The sequence below is a fragment of the Notechis scutatus genome, chromosome 4, assembly GCF_049901735.1.
Source record: "Notechis scutatus isolate UNSWTSFEM ecotype Mainland chromosome 4, rNotScu1.2, whole genome shotgun sequence".
Lineage (NCBI taxonomy): Eukaryota > Metazoa > Chordata > Lepidosauria > Squamata > Elapidae > Notechis > Notechis scutatus.
Window position 1 is genome coordinate 164,531,037 of NC_142012.1, and position 16,520 is coordinate 164,547,556.

Sequence of the window (16,520 nt, forward strand, 5' to 3'; positions counted from 1 at the left end):
AATTTGCAAATTTCCATTACTTTGTGTACCTAGGCTCAACTATCTCCGACAGTGTCTCTTTGGACACTGAGCTGAATAAACATATCGGTAAAACGGCCACCACATTTTCCAGACTTACAAAGAGAGTATGGCTTAGTAAGAAGCTGACAGAACATACAAAGACTCAGGTCTATTTGAGCCTGTGTCTTGAGCATACTCTTGTACCCTTTATGCAGGACAGGAGAGAAAGTTGAAACACCTTTCACATGCACTGTCTTCAACATATTCAAGCCATCTTCCATATATATACATACAGTGTGCCGGTTGGTTTACAAATTGTTTTGTGCTTCCATTTCATAGTCTTCAATTACAATTACATTGTATATATTCTCGTATTTTCAATCAAGTATTAAATACATTAATGTCATTATTAATCAATGATTTGACTATACTTTTATTCATTCATGTTTTACGAAATAATCATATTTTACTTAATTTGTTTTATGACAGTTCATTTTATCATCTCAAATCTATCCTCCAATCATTTTGTAGATATAATAAGAAAAGAATACATCTTTATATATTTATTATTTTCTAAGAATCTACATATTTCATTACCATGTTTTATTGTCTAACCATTGATAGAATAGATCCCAAATTTTATAAAATTGTTTATTATCTTGTTCTCTGATTTCAAATGTCTATCTACTCATTTCAGCACATATCAATATTTTCTTAATGATTTCCTCCTGTGATGATATTTTTTCACTTTTCCAGTTTTTAGCAAATACAATCCCAGCCGCTGTTAATACATTTACAATCAGGTATTTCAATTCTTTACTATATATTTCAGGTAGAATTCCCAATAAAAATATCTCTCGTTTCAAATCTATATGCTTTTTTGTCATTTTTCCAACCACGTGTGAATTTTAGTCCAATATTTTTTAGCATCCGCACAAGTCCATCACATATGGTAATATGAGCCAGGTGTCTGATGACATTTCCAACATTTTTCTGATTTGTTCTTGAACATTCTTGCTATTCTTGTCAGGGGGAAATGCCACCTGTAAAACATCTTATACAAATTTTCTTTATATGCTGTTGACATTGTCATTTTATAATTTTGAGACCATAATTTTTGCCATTTCTCTAGATCAATCCCATATCCAAAATTCTTCCCCCAAGCAATCATTCTTTCTTTAACTTGTTCTTCTAGTTTAATTTCTAATAAATATCCATACAATTTTTTAATCATCTTTTCATCAGTACCTGTCAAAATCTTATCTAAATCAGTCAGTTTATCATAGAAACCTTCTGTTTTAGAGTCTTTATCATACTTTGAGTGTATTTGCGCATATGAAAACCAATTCATCTTTATACCTTGTTCCTCTAATTTTTGTATAGATTTAAGTTCACCCTTTTCATTCAATATTTCACCATATCTAACTGTTTGTTCTTTTTTTATATATTATAGGATAAGAAAATGCTTCAATAGTCGATAGCCAGACTGGAATTTTCAAATAACATTGTCTTTTAGTCTTCTCCCAGTTTAACCACAGAGACTCCCGTATATAATGTCTTCTAAAATACCACAGTGTTTTAGTTCCTTTATACCATAGAAAAGCATGCCACCCCAACAACAGATCATGTCTTCTGTAGTGTATTCATGTATGGACTTCTAATACTACATTCCTATTGGTTAGTTAACATAGCTTAACGATTGGTTAAGAACGACGGGTTCCAATTGGCTGCAATAAGCGGCGGGAAGTTTAAATACATGCCATTGGTTGCGAGCCGCGAGCAGCCGCTATAAAAAGGGCTGCCGCGGCTCGACTTCAGTTGAAGTTACTTGTTGCTAATAAAGAGCTGATTTCAACTCCGGTATCCGAGTCTGCTTTGTCCTGGTGATAGAACACTGGCGACAAGGGTGGGATCGAAGGGACAAAGACTATAAGCACGTGGCGACGACAGCCGAAAGACCAACAAGATGGCCAGCAACAATTCGCCACCTGCATCGTTCAACCCAGCTGAAGAAGACTGGGAGTCATACATTGACAGGTTCCTGATGTTTTTAGAAAGCAACGAACTGCAAGGAATCACTGACCAGAGTAAGAGAGCCGTATTCCTCACACATTGTGGCCCAACTATTTTTAAAATGGCCAAGGCATTAGCAAGACCCAATGATGTTAAACAGATGGCCTGGCCAGACCTAAATCGGATGCTGAGAAACCACTACGCACCAGTCGTGTCCAATCTCATTAGAAGACACGAATTCTACAAGCGCAACCAACTAGAAGGCGAGAGTATTGGAGACTTTGTAGCAGCATTAAGAGACATTGGGGGGGCATGTGAGTTCCTCAACATGGATGAAGCCATGAGGGATCGCATAGTCCTTGGACTAAGAGATGCTATCCTACTGAGCAAACTGCTAAACCGACCCAACATCACCGCAAATGAAGCCATTGCTGAAGCAACTGCCGCTGAAGCAGCAAAGAAGTCTGCAGCAAAAATGAAGCAGATGAATACAACAAACAGTCCGAGCCTGAATAAAGAAAAGAAAACAGAGGGAGCCCAAAAGCATGCTGCCACAACATCTCACCATGAAGATATCAAACCATCAACCGATTCCGAAGATGAAGACGAGGTGGTAAACAGACTCCATTCAGAAAGGAACCAGAGAGAGAGAGACGAGGGAGAAAACCTGAATTTCAATGTGCAGGATGCGGCGGAAACCACCCGAGGTCTGAGTGTCGATTCTTGGATGCCATATGCTGGCATTGTGAAAAACGGGGGCACATTGCAAGGGTCTGCCGAAACAAAAAGAGCTATAGTCCAAAAAGACGTGGCAGTACCTCCCCCCCCCAGAAACAAGGAAAAACAACCGGAAGTCGCTGGAGCCGGGAACATAGGAATCAACGTTTCAACGAGAAGGAAGAGACACATCAGACAATCACTATTGGGACGGCCAGAACAACAAACACTAAGAAGGTTCGAATCAACGTCCTGATAGAAGGCGAGTCATATGAAATGGAAGTAGACTCCGGTTCATATTTATCAATGGTATCGTGGAACACAATAAAAAATTTGATACCAGACATAAAACATAAAGAACTCGAAGAGCAAAGCCTAATCATCAAGGACTACCAGGGTAACAAGATACCAGTAGTAGGACTGGGACATTTCAAGGTCAAGGTTAAAAAACACACCGAGATTCTTCCATTAACCATCGTTGACAGAGATCGCCCCAGCCTGCTCGGTTTAGAATGGTTCGGACTGCTCGGAATCGAACTGACAGGAATCAACAGCGTCACCATGATGGACTGGGAGAAAGACCTGATGGAGGAGTTCCATGACGTATTCGACGGAACTTTAAGCAAGTACCGTGGGACCCCTATATCGTTTAGCTTAAACCCGAACGTAGCCCCCATCAGGCTTAAAGCCAGACGGGTACCATTTGCGCTAAGGCCAAAAATTGACGAGCAACTGAACAAGCTCATTGCTCAGGGGGTGTTAGAGCCAACCAACCATGCCAGATGTGAAACCCCGATTGTGACCCCTATAAAACCAGATGAGTCCGTGCGCATCTGTGGTGACTATAAGGCCACCCTGAACCATGCATTGCAACAGAGCGCATATCCCGTTCCGGTAGTCCAACACCTGCTGCACTCATTGGGGAGAGGAAGGATCTTTGCGAAGCTCGATCTCGCACAGGCATATCAACAATTACCAGTTGATCCCGAGACGGCAGAGGCGCAAACTATCGTAACACATAGAGGAGCCTTTAAATGCAATAGATTACAATTCGGTGTCAGCGTGGCCCCTGGCGTTTTCCAGAGCCTGATGGAACGCCTCCTCCAAGGACTAAAAGGGGTGGTTCCCTACTTCGATGATGTACTAATATCAGCCGAAAATAAAAACAACTAAAAGACCGATTAAGGGCAGTCTTGTCAAAATTTAGAGAAGCAGGACTCAAAGTTAAAAAGAAAAATGCCAACTTGCCACAAATCAGGTAGAGTTCCTAGGATACCTTATTGATGAAGCGGTATCCACCCCTCACAAAAAAATGAGCAATAAAAGAAGCTCCCAGACCCAAAAACAAAATGGATTTATAGGCATTTTTGGGACTCATTAATTTTTATCATGTCTTTCTGCTGCAGAAGGCAACAGTAGCGGAACTACTGCATAGACTCCTCGATAAAAAAGCCAATTGGAAATGGGGCCACCAAGAAGAAACAGCATTCCAAATTGGCCCATCACCGCATCGGACATCGCAAGGAAACAGCTAAAGATGCACTGATGGCCCGAATACTGACCTGGGTAGGACGGGGTTGGCCGGAAAATGAAAAAAACGAGACTTTTAAACCTTTTAAAAACCGACAAACTGAATTGTCAATTGAAAAGAGGTGCATATTGTGGGGAGATCGGGTAGTTGTTCCAAAAAAATTACAAGAAGATGTGCTAAACATGTTACATGAAGGACACCCGGGCATGGTAAAGATGAAGTCCCTGGCCAGAAGCTACGTTTGGTGGCCAGGAATAGATAAAGACATTTGAACCTGGGTCAAAACATGTAACAAGTGCCAGTCATTCAGACCCACTCCCCCTTCAGCACCGGTTCTTGACTGGGAGACAACCAGAGGCCCCTGGTCAAGGATCCATATGGACTTTGCCAGCCCCACAAAAGGATATACTTATCTAATCATTGTGGATGCCTACTCCAACTGGTTAGAAGTCATCATCATGAATTCAACAACAGAAGCCGTCACAAAACAACTAAAAAAACTCTTCGCCACCCACGGTCTACCAGATGTAGTAGTATCGGACAATGGGCCACAGTTTACAGCTTTGGCTTTTGAACAATTCCTAGCAGAACAAGGAATAAGACACGCTTTGACAGCGCCAGCTCATCCGGCGGCGAACGGAAGGGCGGAACGCATGGTTCGTTACACGAAAGAAGCATTAAAAAAGCTTGAGAGAAATGACATGCAAGAAAAAATCAATACCATGCTCACCATCCAATATATAACACCATGCACAGCAACAACAAGAGCCCAGCTGAACTATTGATGGGAAGAAAGTTGCGCTCCTACTTGGACAGACTGCACCCCACTTACAACCCCAAAAAGCCACCAGACTCTTCCAGTAAGTACCGCTCTTTTTGCCAGCCGACCTAGTATATGCAAAAAATCTCACCGGAGAACTGTTGTGGTTACCGGCAACAATCACACAAATCACAGGTCCTCGTTCATACCGGCTAGAAACAGCTGACGGCAGATCGTGGAAAAGACACATCGATCAACTACGGTCACGACACGTCAAATGCAACACCGACATTCCCCGAAATATGGAACAAACACTTCCCCAAGCACCACCAGAAAGTAATAAAAAAAACCAGAGGTGGGGTAACCCTTAAATAATAAAGAAAATGAAAACCCTCCAGTTATAAACCACCAACCCGAAGCCAAAAACCCAGAAAAAAATAAAAAGTACTTACGATTAGACGATTCCCAGAAAAGAGAGTGGAAGGAACACCAGGAAAGAAGCAGCCAAGCCAACTCTACCTGCCCGCACACAATGCAGGGGAACAACGGAGACCGTCCAATCAACCCAACAAGGCATGGCGGGAGCGGCATGGCTGAGGCACCCTTCCAGGAGGTTCCTAGGAGAAGAGCAGGAAGGACAGCAGGCCTGTCTGAACCGGTGGAGACCAACACAGAGACTGAACTGCGCAGGTCAACTAGGACTCACAAAAGCCCCGCCTACCTGCGTGATTACATCACGTAACGTTGGAGCGAACCAAGAGGGGAGGGGTGTAGTGTATTCATGTATAGACTTCTAATACTACATTCCTATTGGTTAGTTAACATAGCTTAACGATTGGTTAAGAACGACGGGTTCCAATTGGCCACAATAAGTGGCGGAAGTTTAAATAAATGCCATTGGTTGCGAGCCGCGAGCAGCTGCTATAAAAGGGCTGCCGTGGCTCGACTTCAGTTGAAGTTACTTGTTGCTAATAAAGAGCTGATTTCAACTCCGGTATCCGAGTCTGCTTTGTCCTGGCGATAGAACATCCTCTAATGTCAACAATCTAGTATTTCTTCATGTTATCCATTCCTTAACCCACATCAAGTTTGTAGTTTGGTAATAAAACTCCCAATTAGGCAAACCAAATCCTCCTCTTATTCTGGCATCTTGCAAAAGTTTTAACTTTATTCTCGCTTTCTTACCTTGCCATATATATTTCAACACAATTTTATTTAAATCTTCAAAGTAATCTTTTCCAAGCCTAATTGGAATTGTTTGGAACAAATATAAAATTCTGGGTAATATATTCATCTTGATTGTTGATATTCTCCCTATTAATGACAGTTGTAAATTTTCCCATTTCGCCAAATCTAGTGCTATCTGCTGCTTAAATTTGATATAATTACTCTCTTTTAGTGTATGGCATCTTGCTGTCGAATGTATCCCCAAGTACTTGATCTTATTCGTGACCTGAATTTTCAATAGATCTGCCAGTTCTTCCTTTTGTCTTGATAGCATATTCTTTGTCAAGATCTTTGTCTTATCTTTATTTATTTTCAAACCAGCCACCTTTCCCTATGTCTCTATCTTTTCTATCAATTTTGATGCTGTTTCTAAGGGTCTTCTAAAATGAAAACCAGATCATCTGCAAATGCTTGCAACTTAAATTCTTCCTTTTTAATTTTCATCCGTTTTATATCCTTTTCTTCTCCAATATTTCTGTTTAGCACTTCCAAGGTTAACACAAACAACAGAAGTGATAGTGGGCACCCTTATCTTGTTCCTTTTCTTATATCGATAGAGTCTGTCAGTTCTCCCTCTATCATTACCTTTGCCATTTGCTTATGATATATAGCTTCTATTGCTTGAATAAATTTTTTAGCAAAGCCCAGCCCATCTGTTCCAGCTGTAATAACATGAATCGCCAATTCACATTATCAAATGCCTTCTGTGCATCTAGAAATATCAAAGCCATTTGTTTTTCAGGGTGTGCCTCGTAGTATTCCAAATTGTCCAAGATTACTCTCATATTATCTTTAATTTGTCTCTTTGGCAGAAATCCATTTTGATCAGGATGAATAAAATTGTTTAAGTATTTTTTAAGTCTTTCTGCCAATATTGAAGCAAAAATTTTATAATCTGCGTTTAGTAAGGAAATAGGTCTATAGTTCTTTATTTGTAATGGATCGGCCTCCTATTTGGGGACAAGTGTAATATAAGCTTCTGACCATGATTTAGGTATCTTCTTCTTTAACATAACTTCATTCATAACTTCTAGCAATAGAAGGTTCAACAATTCTTGTAATAGAATTTATAGTTTTATAAAATTCTGCCGGAAGTCCATCTGGGCCTGGTGCCTTTCCATTATTTTGCTTCTTGAGTGCTTCAGTTAACTCCATCATCGTTATATTGCTTTCTACCATTGTTTCAATCTCTTTAGGTATCTGGGGTAAATTAGCATTCTGTAAATACTGTTTAACTCTTTCCTCATCAATATTCTCTTGTGTGTATAGTTTCCCATAATAGTCTCGTATGAATTCCTTCTTCTCTTTACTACCACAGCAAACTTGGCCTTGGTCATCTATTAATTGCAATATTTTCCTTGATTCTTTCTCCTTTCTCAATTTATATGCTAACCATCTACCTGGTTTATTTGCATCTTCAAAGTAGTTCTGTTTAGCACCTCTGATTTTCTGTGCTAATTCTTCTTTTTCTATTAGACCCATTTTATGATTAATTATATCCATTTTAACTTAATGTCCTTTTTCTGTGGCATTTTCTGTAGCTCTTTTTCAAGTCTTTTATACTCATCCTCTAATGCCTTAGAGGCTAGTCTTTTCATGGTATTTCTTTTCCTTGTATAGTCTATTATCAAGCCTCTGGCATATGCCTTCATTGTATCCCATACGTTCTGGATTGATGTATCTTCTTTTTGTTTTCTCTAAAGAAGAAAGCCAATTCTTTCTGCATCCACTGTGTGAAGTCTTTTTCCTTTAATATAGTATTATTTAACATCCATCTAGATCTTCTTCTTTGTCCTTTCCATTTAATTGTCATTGGATTGTGATCTGCCCAAGTACTTGTTTCAATATTTATTTCTTGAATATTAGTTAACAATTCTGTTGACATCCATATCATATCTATTCTGGACCATGATAAATGTCGATTTGAGTAGAAGGTGTATTGTTTAGTTTTAGTATTTCTTTCTCTCCATGTATCTTTTAAGTTTATTTCATCTACCATTTAAAAAAAAAAGATTTAGGGAGAGTCTTTCTGTTTTGCTTTGTTGTTTTCTGTGCTGTATAGTCCAGTTTATTATCTATAATTCCATTAAAATCTCCCATCATAACTATATTAGCATAGTCCAGTTCCATTATTTTCATATGTAATTTTGTATAAAATTCTTTTTGATTGTCATTCAGGGCATAGATTGTAATCAGGAGTGTTTTCATATTATTGTCCATTATTTCCACCATTAGTGTCCATCATCATCAGTATAGATCAATTTCGCTGGGATAATATCTGTCAGGCGGTGCTTCATTCAAAATTCAAGAAGGAAATACTTAGACTCCATAGATTAGAGAAAAGATATCTTTTACTGAAAATGAAGTGGTAGCAACCGTAGAATTCTGAATCTGAGAAAATAGGCACGTAAATCACATATACAAAGTGATGGCAATGTTCCCACCCCCAATAGTTCAAATGGTTCTTCCAATTAAAAGTTGTGAATGTCATCATGTGGACATCTTCAGGTGGTGATGAGGATTCTGTCCGTTGACCTTGGCATACTTTGATAAAAGTGTGCAGCTGTGCAGAGAAAAGAAAGCTAAGGGAGAAATAGAAACCTAAGCAAGAGTTTATACTCCCCCTCCTCATTTTATACAATACTAGAATGTAACACCTCCAGCTCATTTCCCAGAATTTATCCTCCTCCCCCCATTACTTATGGCAGCCAAAAGATGCAAAGCAATAGTAGAAGATCTTGAAGGCTGACATTCGCCCTCCTAGAAAAAAGACGTTAGTCCTACAAGAGAAAAAGAAATATAAAAGATACTAATTAATAATCAGGTAAATAAAATGGATACATTTCTAGGGTTTATCAGGATACTTTGTACGAAAGGCTTTGATCAGCTTAGGGGCTCTAACATCTTTTTTCATTGACCCACTCAGCTTGGGAAGAAGGGAAGTGTTTCCAAGCTACGAGATATTGGAGCCGACCCCTCCATTTGCGAGAGTCCAGAATTTCTTTAACTTCAAAATGTTGTTCACCTTCGATCAGCAATGGTATAGGAGGATCAAGTTGGGTCGGTCTTAAAGCAGAAGTATGTTCAGGTTTTAACAAACTAACATGGAAGATCGGGTGGATTTGTCGAAGAGTTTTTGGTAATTTCAGTTGGACTGTCACAGGATTTACAATCCATTCAATCGTGAAAGGACCCATATATTTAGGACCAAGTTTCTTCAACCTTTGAGTGGTTTGTAGATATCTGGTGGACAAGAAAACTTTGTCGCCCACTTGATACGGTTTCTGAGGAGTTCTCTTTTTGTCTGCAAACTTCTTGTGAGACTGGTGTGCGTCATCTAGTGCTTTACGAGTGACTGGCCAATTAAGTTGGAGTTGAGATATCCATTCGTCTAACGACTGGATGTTAGGCCTTTCACGAGGAAGTTCAGGTATGGGTACAAAATCTTGTCCTGACACCACTTTAAATGGGGTAAACCCAGTACTACTGTGTACAGAATTGTTATATGCCACTTCGGCGAAAGGCAATAGGTCAGCCCAATGATCCTGTTGATAGTTTATGTAACATCTAAGGTATTGTTCTAACACTGTGTTAGTTCTCTCACAGGCCCCATTGGTTTGGGGGTGATGGGAGGAGCTTAATCCTTGGGTGGAGCCTATTAACTTCAGGAACTCCCTCCAAAAGTTCGAGGTAAATTGAACCCCTCTGTCAGAAATTATACGTTCAGGAATGCCATGTAATCTATAAATATGTACCGTATTTGCCGGCGTATAAGACGACTGGGCGTATAAGACGACCCCCAACATTTCCACTCAAAATATAGAGTTTGTTATATACTCGCGTATAAGACTACCCCTCTTCCACACACCTTCCACTTTTGCACTTTTTTTTTTTTGACGACTTTTCTGCTTTGGACAATTTTGAAATGAGCTAATCCAATTTTGAACCAAGAATATGCAAATAGCTATGGAGTTTAGAAATGAGTTTTAAAATATTTTTCATTGCTTACCATTAAGCGTAAAATATGTTGTAAATAAAATGAGAACACAGGAAACGTTCTCTTCTCAATACAGCTGATCTCTCTCTCTCTCTCTCTCTCTCTCTCACACACACACAACCAAAAACCCGGACACTGAAAAGGCTGCCAAGGAACAGTATATTCAATGCCTTCTCTTTAATCAAGAAACAAGGAATTCCTTAGAATCTTTTTTTTTCCCCAAGTGGCCCTCTTTAAAAAAATATGGAGGTAACACTTTCATTCAAAAAGTCTTCCAGTATCTGGAGTCGCTCAGACATATTGAAGTGAGGCAGGAGAGTAAGTGAAATTTGAAATGATCCAGCTACCGTTTTCTTCCCCCCGCTCGAAGGCCATTATCTCCACGTCAAAACGAACGAGGGGAGGCAAAGAAGCCAAACACGCTAAAAGGATCTCTTTATTTTCCTACACAAGGTCACACCTACTTTTCCGCATTCAAAGGACAACCTCTCCTCACCACCACCACACACACACACACCCCCAATACCCGCAAACAATGTTCTGGGCATTAATCACCATTGCTACATTAACCTGGTAAATTTATACCCTGCCTCCCCAGTGTTGCTTTGACGGCAGGATTTCACACAGCGGGCGCTCGCTCGCTTTCTCTTCTCCGCTCTCCCACCGTTCGCACATGTTGGAAGCACCATAAAACCTGATAACCCACCCGGGGACTCCCCCATCCTTAACCTACAGCCGCGCGCGCACACACACACACACACACACCCGCTCCCCCCAGCCTCCTCCCGGCTGCAACTCAAGCTCGAAGTGGGAGTCGAGTCCTCCCGGCGTATAAGACGACCCCCCCACTTGGAGGCATGTTTTTCAGGGCAAAAAAGTCGTCTTATACGCCGGCAAATACGGTAGTATAAATAGTCTAGCCAACGTTTTTGCAGATGGAATCTTGGAACAAGGTATGAAGTGTACTTGTTTGGGGAACAAATCGGTTATCACCCAAATAACCGTGTTTCCGACACTTTCGGGTAATTCCACTATAAAGTCCATAGAGATTTCCTTCCACGGAGCCGTTGGACTAGCCACATTTTGTAACAGCCCTGCTGGCTTACCAGGAGGTCTCTTTGCTGATGTGCAAATTGAGTAGCTAGCCACATAAGTTTCAATGTCCTTCTTCAACGTAGGCCACCAGAATTGCCGCTTAACCAGGTGTAGGGTTTTCACAAATCCAAAATGGCCAGCTGCTTTAGAATCATGAGCTTGTTGTAATATTTGGCTTCTCAGGGTCTCTGGTACATACAACTTTATTTCCATCCAAGCCAAACCATCTCTAACTGTACAGTTATTCGAATGAGACAGGAACCAATCATCAAGTTTTAGGACTTCTTTTAGTTGTGCATTCAGATCATTCGATAAATCCACTTCTTGTTTTTTCTTTTGAGCTCTAGTGACCACTGGGGCGGCTAGCTGTTTGGTTGAGACAATCGGCCGTATCGCTTCCTGGCGAACACTATTATATTGAGGCAGTCTAGATAAAGCATCTGCCATGAAATTTCTCCCCCCGGAATATACTTCAATGAGAAGTTAAATCGTTTAAAGTACTGGGCCCATCGGACTTGTTTAGGGGACAGCTTCCGAGGCGTTTTTAAGGCCTCCAAATTCTTATGATCAGTCCATACCTCAAATGGGTGTTTCGCTCCTTCCAAGAAATGTCTCCAAGTCAATAGAGCCCAGCGAACTGCAAAAGCTTCTTTTTCCCAGACGGCCCACCTTCTTTCAGTTTCAGACAGTTTACAGGAGGTATAGGCACAGGGTTGTAAAATTCCTTTCTCATTGATTTGAAGTAGTACCGCTCCAACGGCCACATCACTCGCATCAGCTTGGATCACGAAAGGAGCGTCCATGTCCGGGTGCTTTAGCACTGGTTCTGCAGCAAAAAGTCGTTTCAGTTTTTCAAAGGCTGCTTGACACTCCATGGACCACTCCAATGGCTTACTAGGCCTTGGCTTCGCCTCCCCTTTAGTTTTTAAGAGATTAGTGATAGGCATTGCTATCTTAGCAAAAGCCGGGATAAATTGCCGGTAAAAATTGGCGAATCCCAAGAAACTTTGAAGTTGTTTTCTGGTGCGTGGGGGGGCCCATTCCAACACAGCATGCACCTTCCCTGGATCCATTTCTATGCCCTCATGTGAGATGCGATACCCCAAAATAGTCAATTTTCTCTTGATGGAACTCCCATTTGGAGAGCTTAGCATACAACTTAGCGGCCTGCAGTTTCTGTAGAACTGACCGCACTAGTTTCACATGTTCGTCCCAAGTTTCCGTGTAGATAAGGATGTCATCAAGGTAAACCAAAAACCCCTTGTATAAATGTTCATGTAACACCTGATTGATCATCTGCATGAATACGGCTGGGGCCCCCTGTAGGCCAAATGGGAGAACGTTGAATTGGAAACAACCCATTGGGCAGTTAAAAGTGGTTTTCCACTCATCTCCTTCCTTAATTTGAATTCGGTAGTATGCTTCTCTGAAGTCCAGCTTCGTGAAAATTTTTCCCTTAGCCAGGTGGGCCAGCATGTCCTTCATCAGGGGAAGGGGGGTACACGTTTTCCACGAAAATTGCGTTCAGGTTTCTATAGTCAACTACCAAGTGCTTGGAGCCATCTTTCTTTTCACGGAACAGCACTGGGGTCTAGCGAGTTGGATGAAACCACGTTCCGAATTCTTATCGATAAACGATCTCAGCTCTTCTAATTCCCGTGGTGTCATCAAATATAGCTTCAGTTTCGGGAGCTTCACCCCAGGTAAAATTTCAATATTACAATCTGTTGACCAATGAGGGGGGAGCTCATCTGAGGCCTTTTCACTGAACACTTCCTTTAAATCCCAATATTCCTTCGGAATTTTCTCCTCCCCCTTCAAGTTCTTGGTACCTGTGGAGGCTAACTCAACCGGATTCTGAAGCTTCGGCTGAGATCGCCCCTCCCTATCCAGTCGCTGATTGGTACGTATGCTCAACGACTCCTTCCTCCAGCGTGGGGGTTCCACTTCCGGAGCCATGGTAATCCTAATATTAGAGGTTGCTCCATCCCAGGGGCCACAATAAAACACAGGGTTTCTTTATGCTCTCCCATGGTCATTTCTAGGGGTTCCGTTATGAAACTTGCAGGGCAGCCCCCCGCCACCGATCCATCCAATTGGCAAAAGGCTATGGGCGTTTTTAAAGGTTTTAGTCTTAAGCCCATTTCCTCTACTACTTTCGTGTTGATTACACACCTCGTGCACCCAGAGTCTAGCAAGGCTAGCATCTCCCTTCGGTGGGTACCCTCAATTTCACTGGAATGGTCATAGGGCCCTTGTTTGGACTTACCAGGAAGTCGTCTTCTGAGTCAGATTCACTTCAGAGGAGGTCGGAGGTCCCAGCTCCTCTCTTTCCGGAGGGGTGACCTCTACAACCTCCCTCGTCTTAAGTGCGGTTTCGCGAGGCTTCGCTGGGGGGTTTTCAGGCTTCCTCCCTCCTTTTGGCGCCCCCTTTGGATCCAACTTGACCCTGCAGTCCGCAGCCCGGTGACCTTCCTTCCCACATCGGAAGCAGGCAGTGGGTTTGGGTCTTGCCGCCATCCCTCCCTTCTGGGGCTTGGGGACTTCTTGAGGACGTGGGGGGGAAGGCTTGCACCAACCAGAGCCCCCCTGGCATCTGCTTCGGGTTAGATCAATTTCCACCTCTTCTGCCAGCAAGTACCACATCTGCAAATCATTTGGGTCCCTTCTGGCAATGCATCTCTGGTATACATCTTCATTTAATCCATCTTTAAATGCTTCTATCAGGGCTCCCTGGGACCAGCCTCGGATATGACACGCCAGTTGTCTAAACTCTTGGGTGTAATCGGCCACTGACCTCCGCCCCTGATTTATGGTCTTCATCCTGATCCTGGCCTTTCGCTCCACCAGTGGGTCCTCAAACCTTGCCCTCAGCACAGTCATGAACTGGTCATAATTCAAGAGCTGGGGGTCGTTATCATTATGCAAAGTCACCATCCACTTTGCAGCTATTCCCTCCAGAGTCCTGGTAACACATCTCACTTTGGCTGCTTCTGAGGAGAATTCCTCTCCATATTCTTCCATATAGCTCCAAACTTGTGCTAGGAAAACCCCCAAGTCTTTGGAATTTCCTCCATATTTTACTTCTAACGGAGGCAACTTGGGAGCTCTACGCCTTCTAGGAATTACACCTCCCGCTGGGGGCCCCAGGGCTGCAGCTGGCTGTTGCGCTGGCTCAGGTTGATTTATGGGGTGGGGGCTGCTCGGCTTCTTCTGGCTGGGGCTGGCCCTCCTTCTCCCTCCTTTGTGCAGCATGGGGTTGTCCAAACGCCTCATTGAGGAATTGCCTGGCTTGATCCAGTAAAAGATCTCTCTTTTCCCTCTCTTGCCATGGCTCCTCTCTTCCACGCCGGCGGGTGGTGGTGATTCCTGGGGGGGGGGGAGGATCTTCCTCCGGATCCTTCCAGCCAACCCCCAACGACCATCTGGGCTTCACAGCTGGGATCTCTTCCAGATTGAGCTCCGCTAACAATTCAGCTTCCCGTACCTCAGAAAGAAAGAAAGAAAGAAAGAAAGAAAGAAAGAAAGAAAGAAAGAAAGAAAGAAAGAAAGAAAGAAAGAAAGAAAGAAAGAAAGAAAGAAAGAAAGAAAGAAAGAAAGAAAGAAAAAAAAGAATCAGATTGGTCTAGGGAGTTAAAGCACCAGGGTAGAAAGCGGGAGCTTATGAATTCAAGTCCTGCTTTATCTATGAAACCCAGATGAAAGATTTTGAGCCAATCATCAGACAACTGGCAGTTCTAGTCCCATCTTTGCCATGAAAGCCAGCTGGGTGACATTGAGCCAATCACCAGGAGACCAGGAGTTCTAGTCCTGCTTTAGCCATTGAAAGCTAGCTGGGTGATTTGGGGCCAATTACCAGGGGACTGGGACATCTAGTCTCACCTTAGGCACAAAAGCCAGCAGGATGACTTTGGGCCAGTCTCAGAGGTGAGCTGCTACAGGTTCGCCCCGGTTCAGGCGAACCCGTAGCTAACCAGTAGCTAATTTTATGGCCAGTTCAGTGAACCGGCAAATCCCACCCCTGGCTGGCCCTGCCCACCCCTCCCCTCTCAGGAATCCCCACATGGCCCATTTTGGATGCCAGGTAAATGCGGGGCCTGCGCGGAGGCTCGGGAAGGCCCCAAAAATGGGCCTCCTGGAGGTTCCGGAAGGCTGGAAACGGGCCTGTTTCGGGCTTCCAGGGGGCCTCCAGAACCTGGGGAGGCTGTTTTCGCCCTCCCGGAGGCTCGAGGAAATCCTCAGGAGGTTAGGATGGGCGAAAAACAGGCCTCTTAGAGGTTTAGGAAAGCCGCTGTAAGGTTTTTGATTTGCAGCTCAGAATCTGACAAGTCCCATGAAACTCTGAACATGAGGCATCAAATAAATGAACATGCTTTTGATTTAATCATTTAAACTAGTTTTACAGGTGTATTCATTCCCCACCTCTGAGATTCCCAGCAATATTAGTATATAATTCAAAGGCACACCGAACATCTGCTATGCAGAAAAACTGCCATCTGTTTTGCAAGAGCCCTTTACACTTTGTAAAATTTTAGGAGATGATCTTTTTTTTTTTTTTTTTAACAAAGCACCCTGGTAGGATGACTATTTTGCCATCTTGAACTGTGCAACACTTTTTTTCTTTGGGGCTAAATATAAAAGCTATCCTTCCTATCAGATTTCTTGTCCACAGACTGTCTGAACAAGTCAGACAAGTCCATCCTGTTTTCTTCAACCCTTGCCTGCCAGCAGCTATTTTTTTTTTTCTCCAAATGTTATTTATTTTTTAATAGTTACACTAATAATTCCATCTTTCATTCATACAGTATGTCAACTGGATACATAGATCTTGTGCTATCATAATTAATATTTTTAACCAATGTAACCATAATCACACTTTCTTTATAAATCATAAATCATTTCCTCTTATATTTATTATCTTTATAACCATCTTGATTAATTTCTTTATATATTCATCTATTCAAGTTTAATTTGTTTTATTTTCTAACCATTTATAAAATAAATCCCATATTATATAATATTCAGTTTCTTCTTTTTCTTTAATTTCCAGTGTTAATCTATTCATCTCTACATATTCAAATATTTTCTCAATCACTTTTCCTTCTGCTGGTATTTTATCCTTTTTCCAATTCTGCACAAATACAATCCTAGCTGCTGTTAATATATGTTTCTTCTTTTCT

General features: G+C 42.0%; 1 protein-coding gene across 1 annotated transcript in view; it reads left to right on the forward strand.

Annotated features, from left to right (window-relative positions):
- The window catches only part of LOC113429002 (cytochrome P450 2J6-like), a 19,098-nt gene extending 18,865 nt beyond the window's left edge, over positions 1-233 (forward strand). The window contains exon 7 of the mRNA XM_087962588.1: positions 216-233. Within this exon, the coding sequence (XP_087818714.1) occupies positions 216-233 (18 nt within the window). The remainder of the gene's footprint in view (positions 1-215) is intronic.
- Positions 234-16,520: the final 16,287 nt, after the last annotated feature.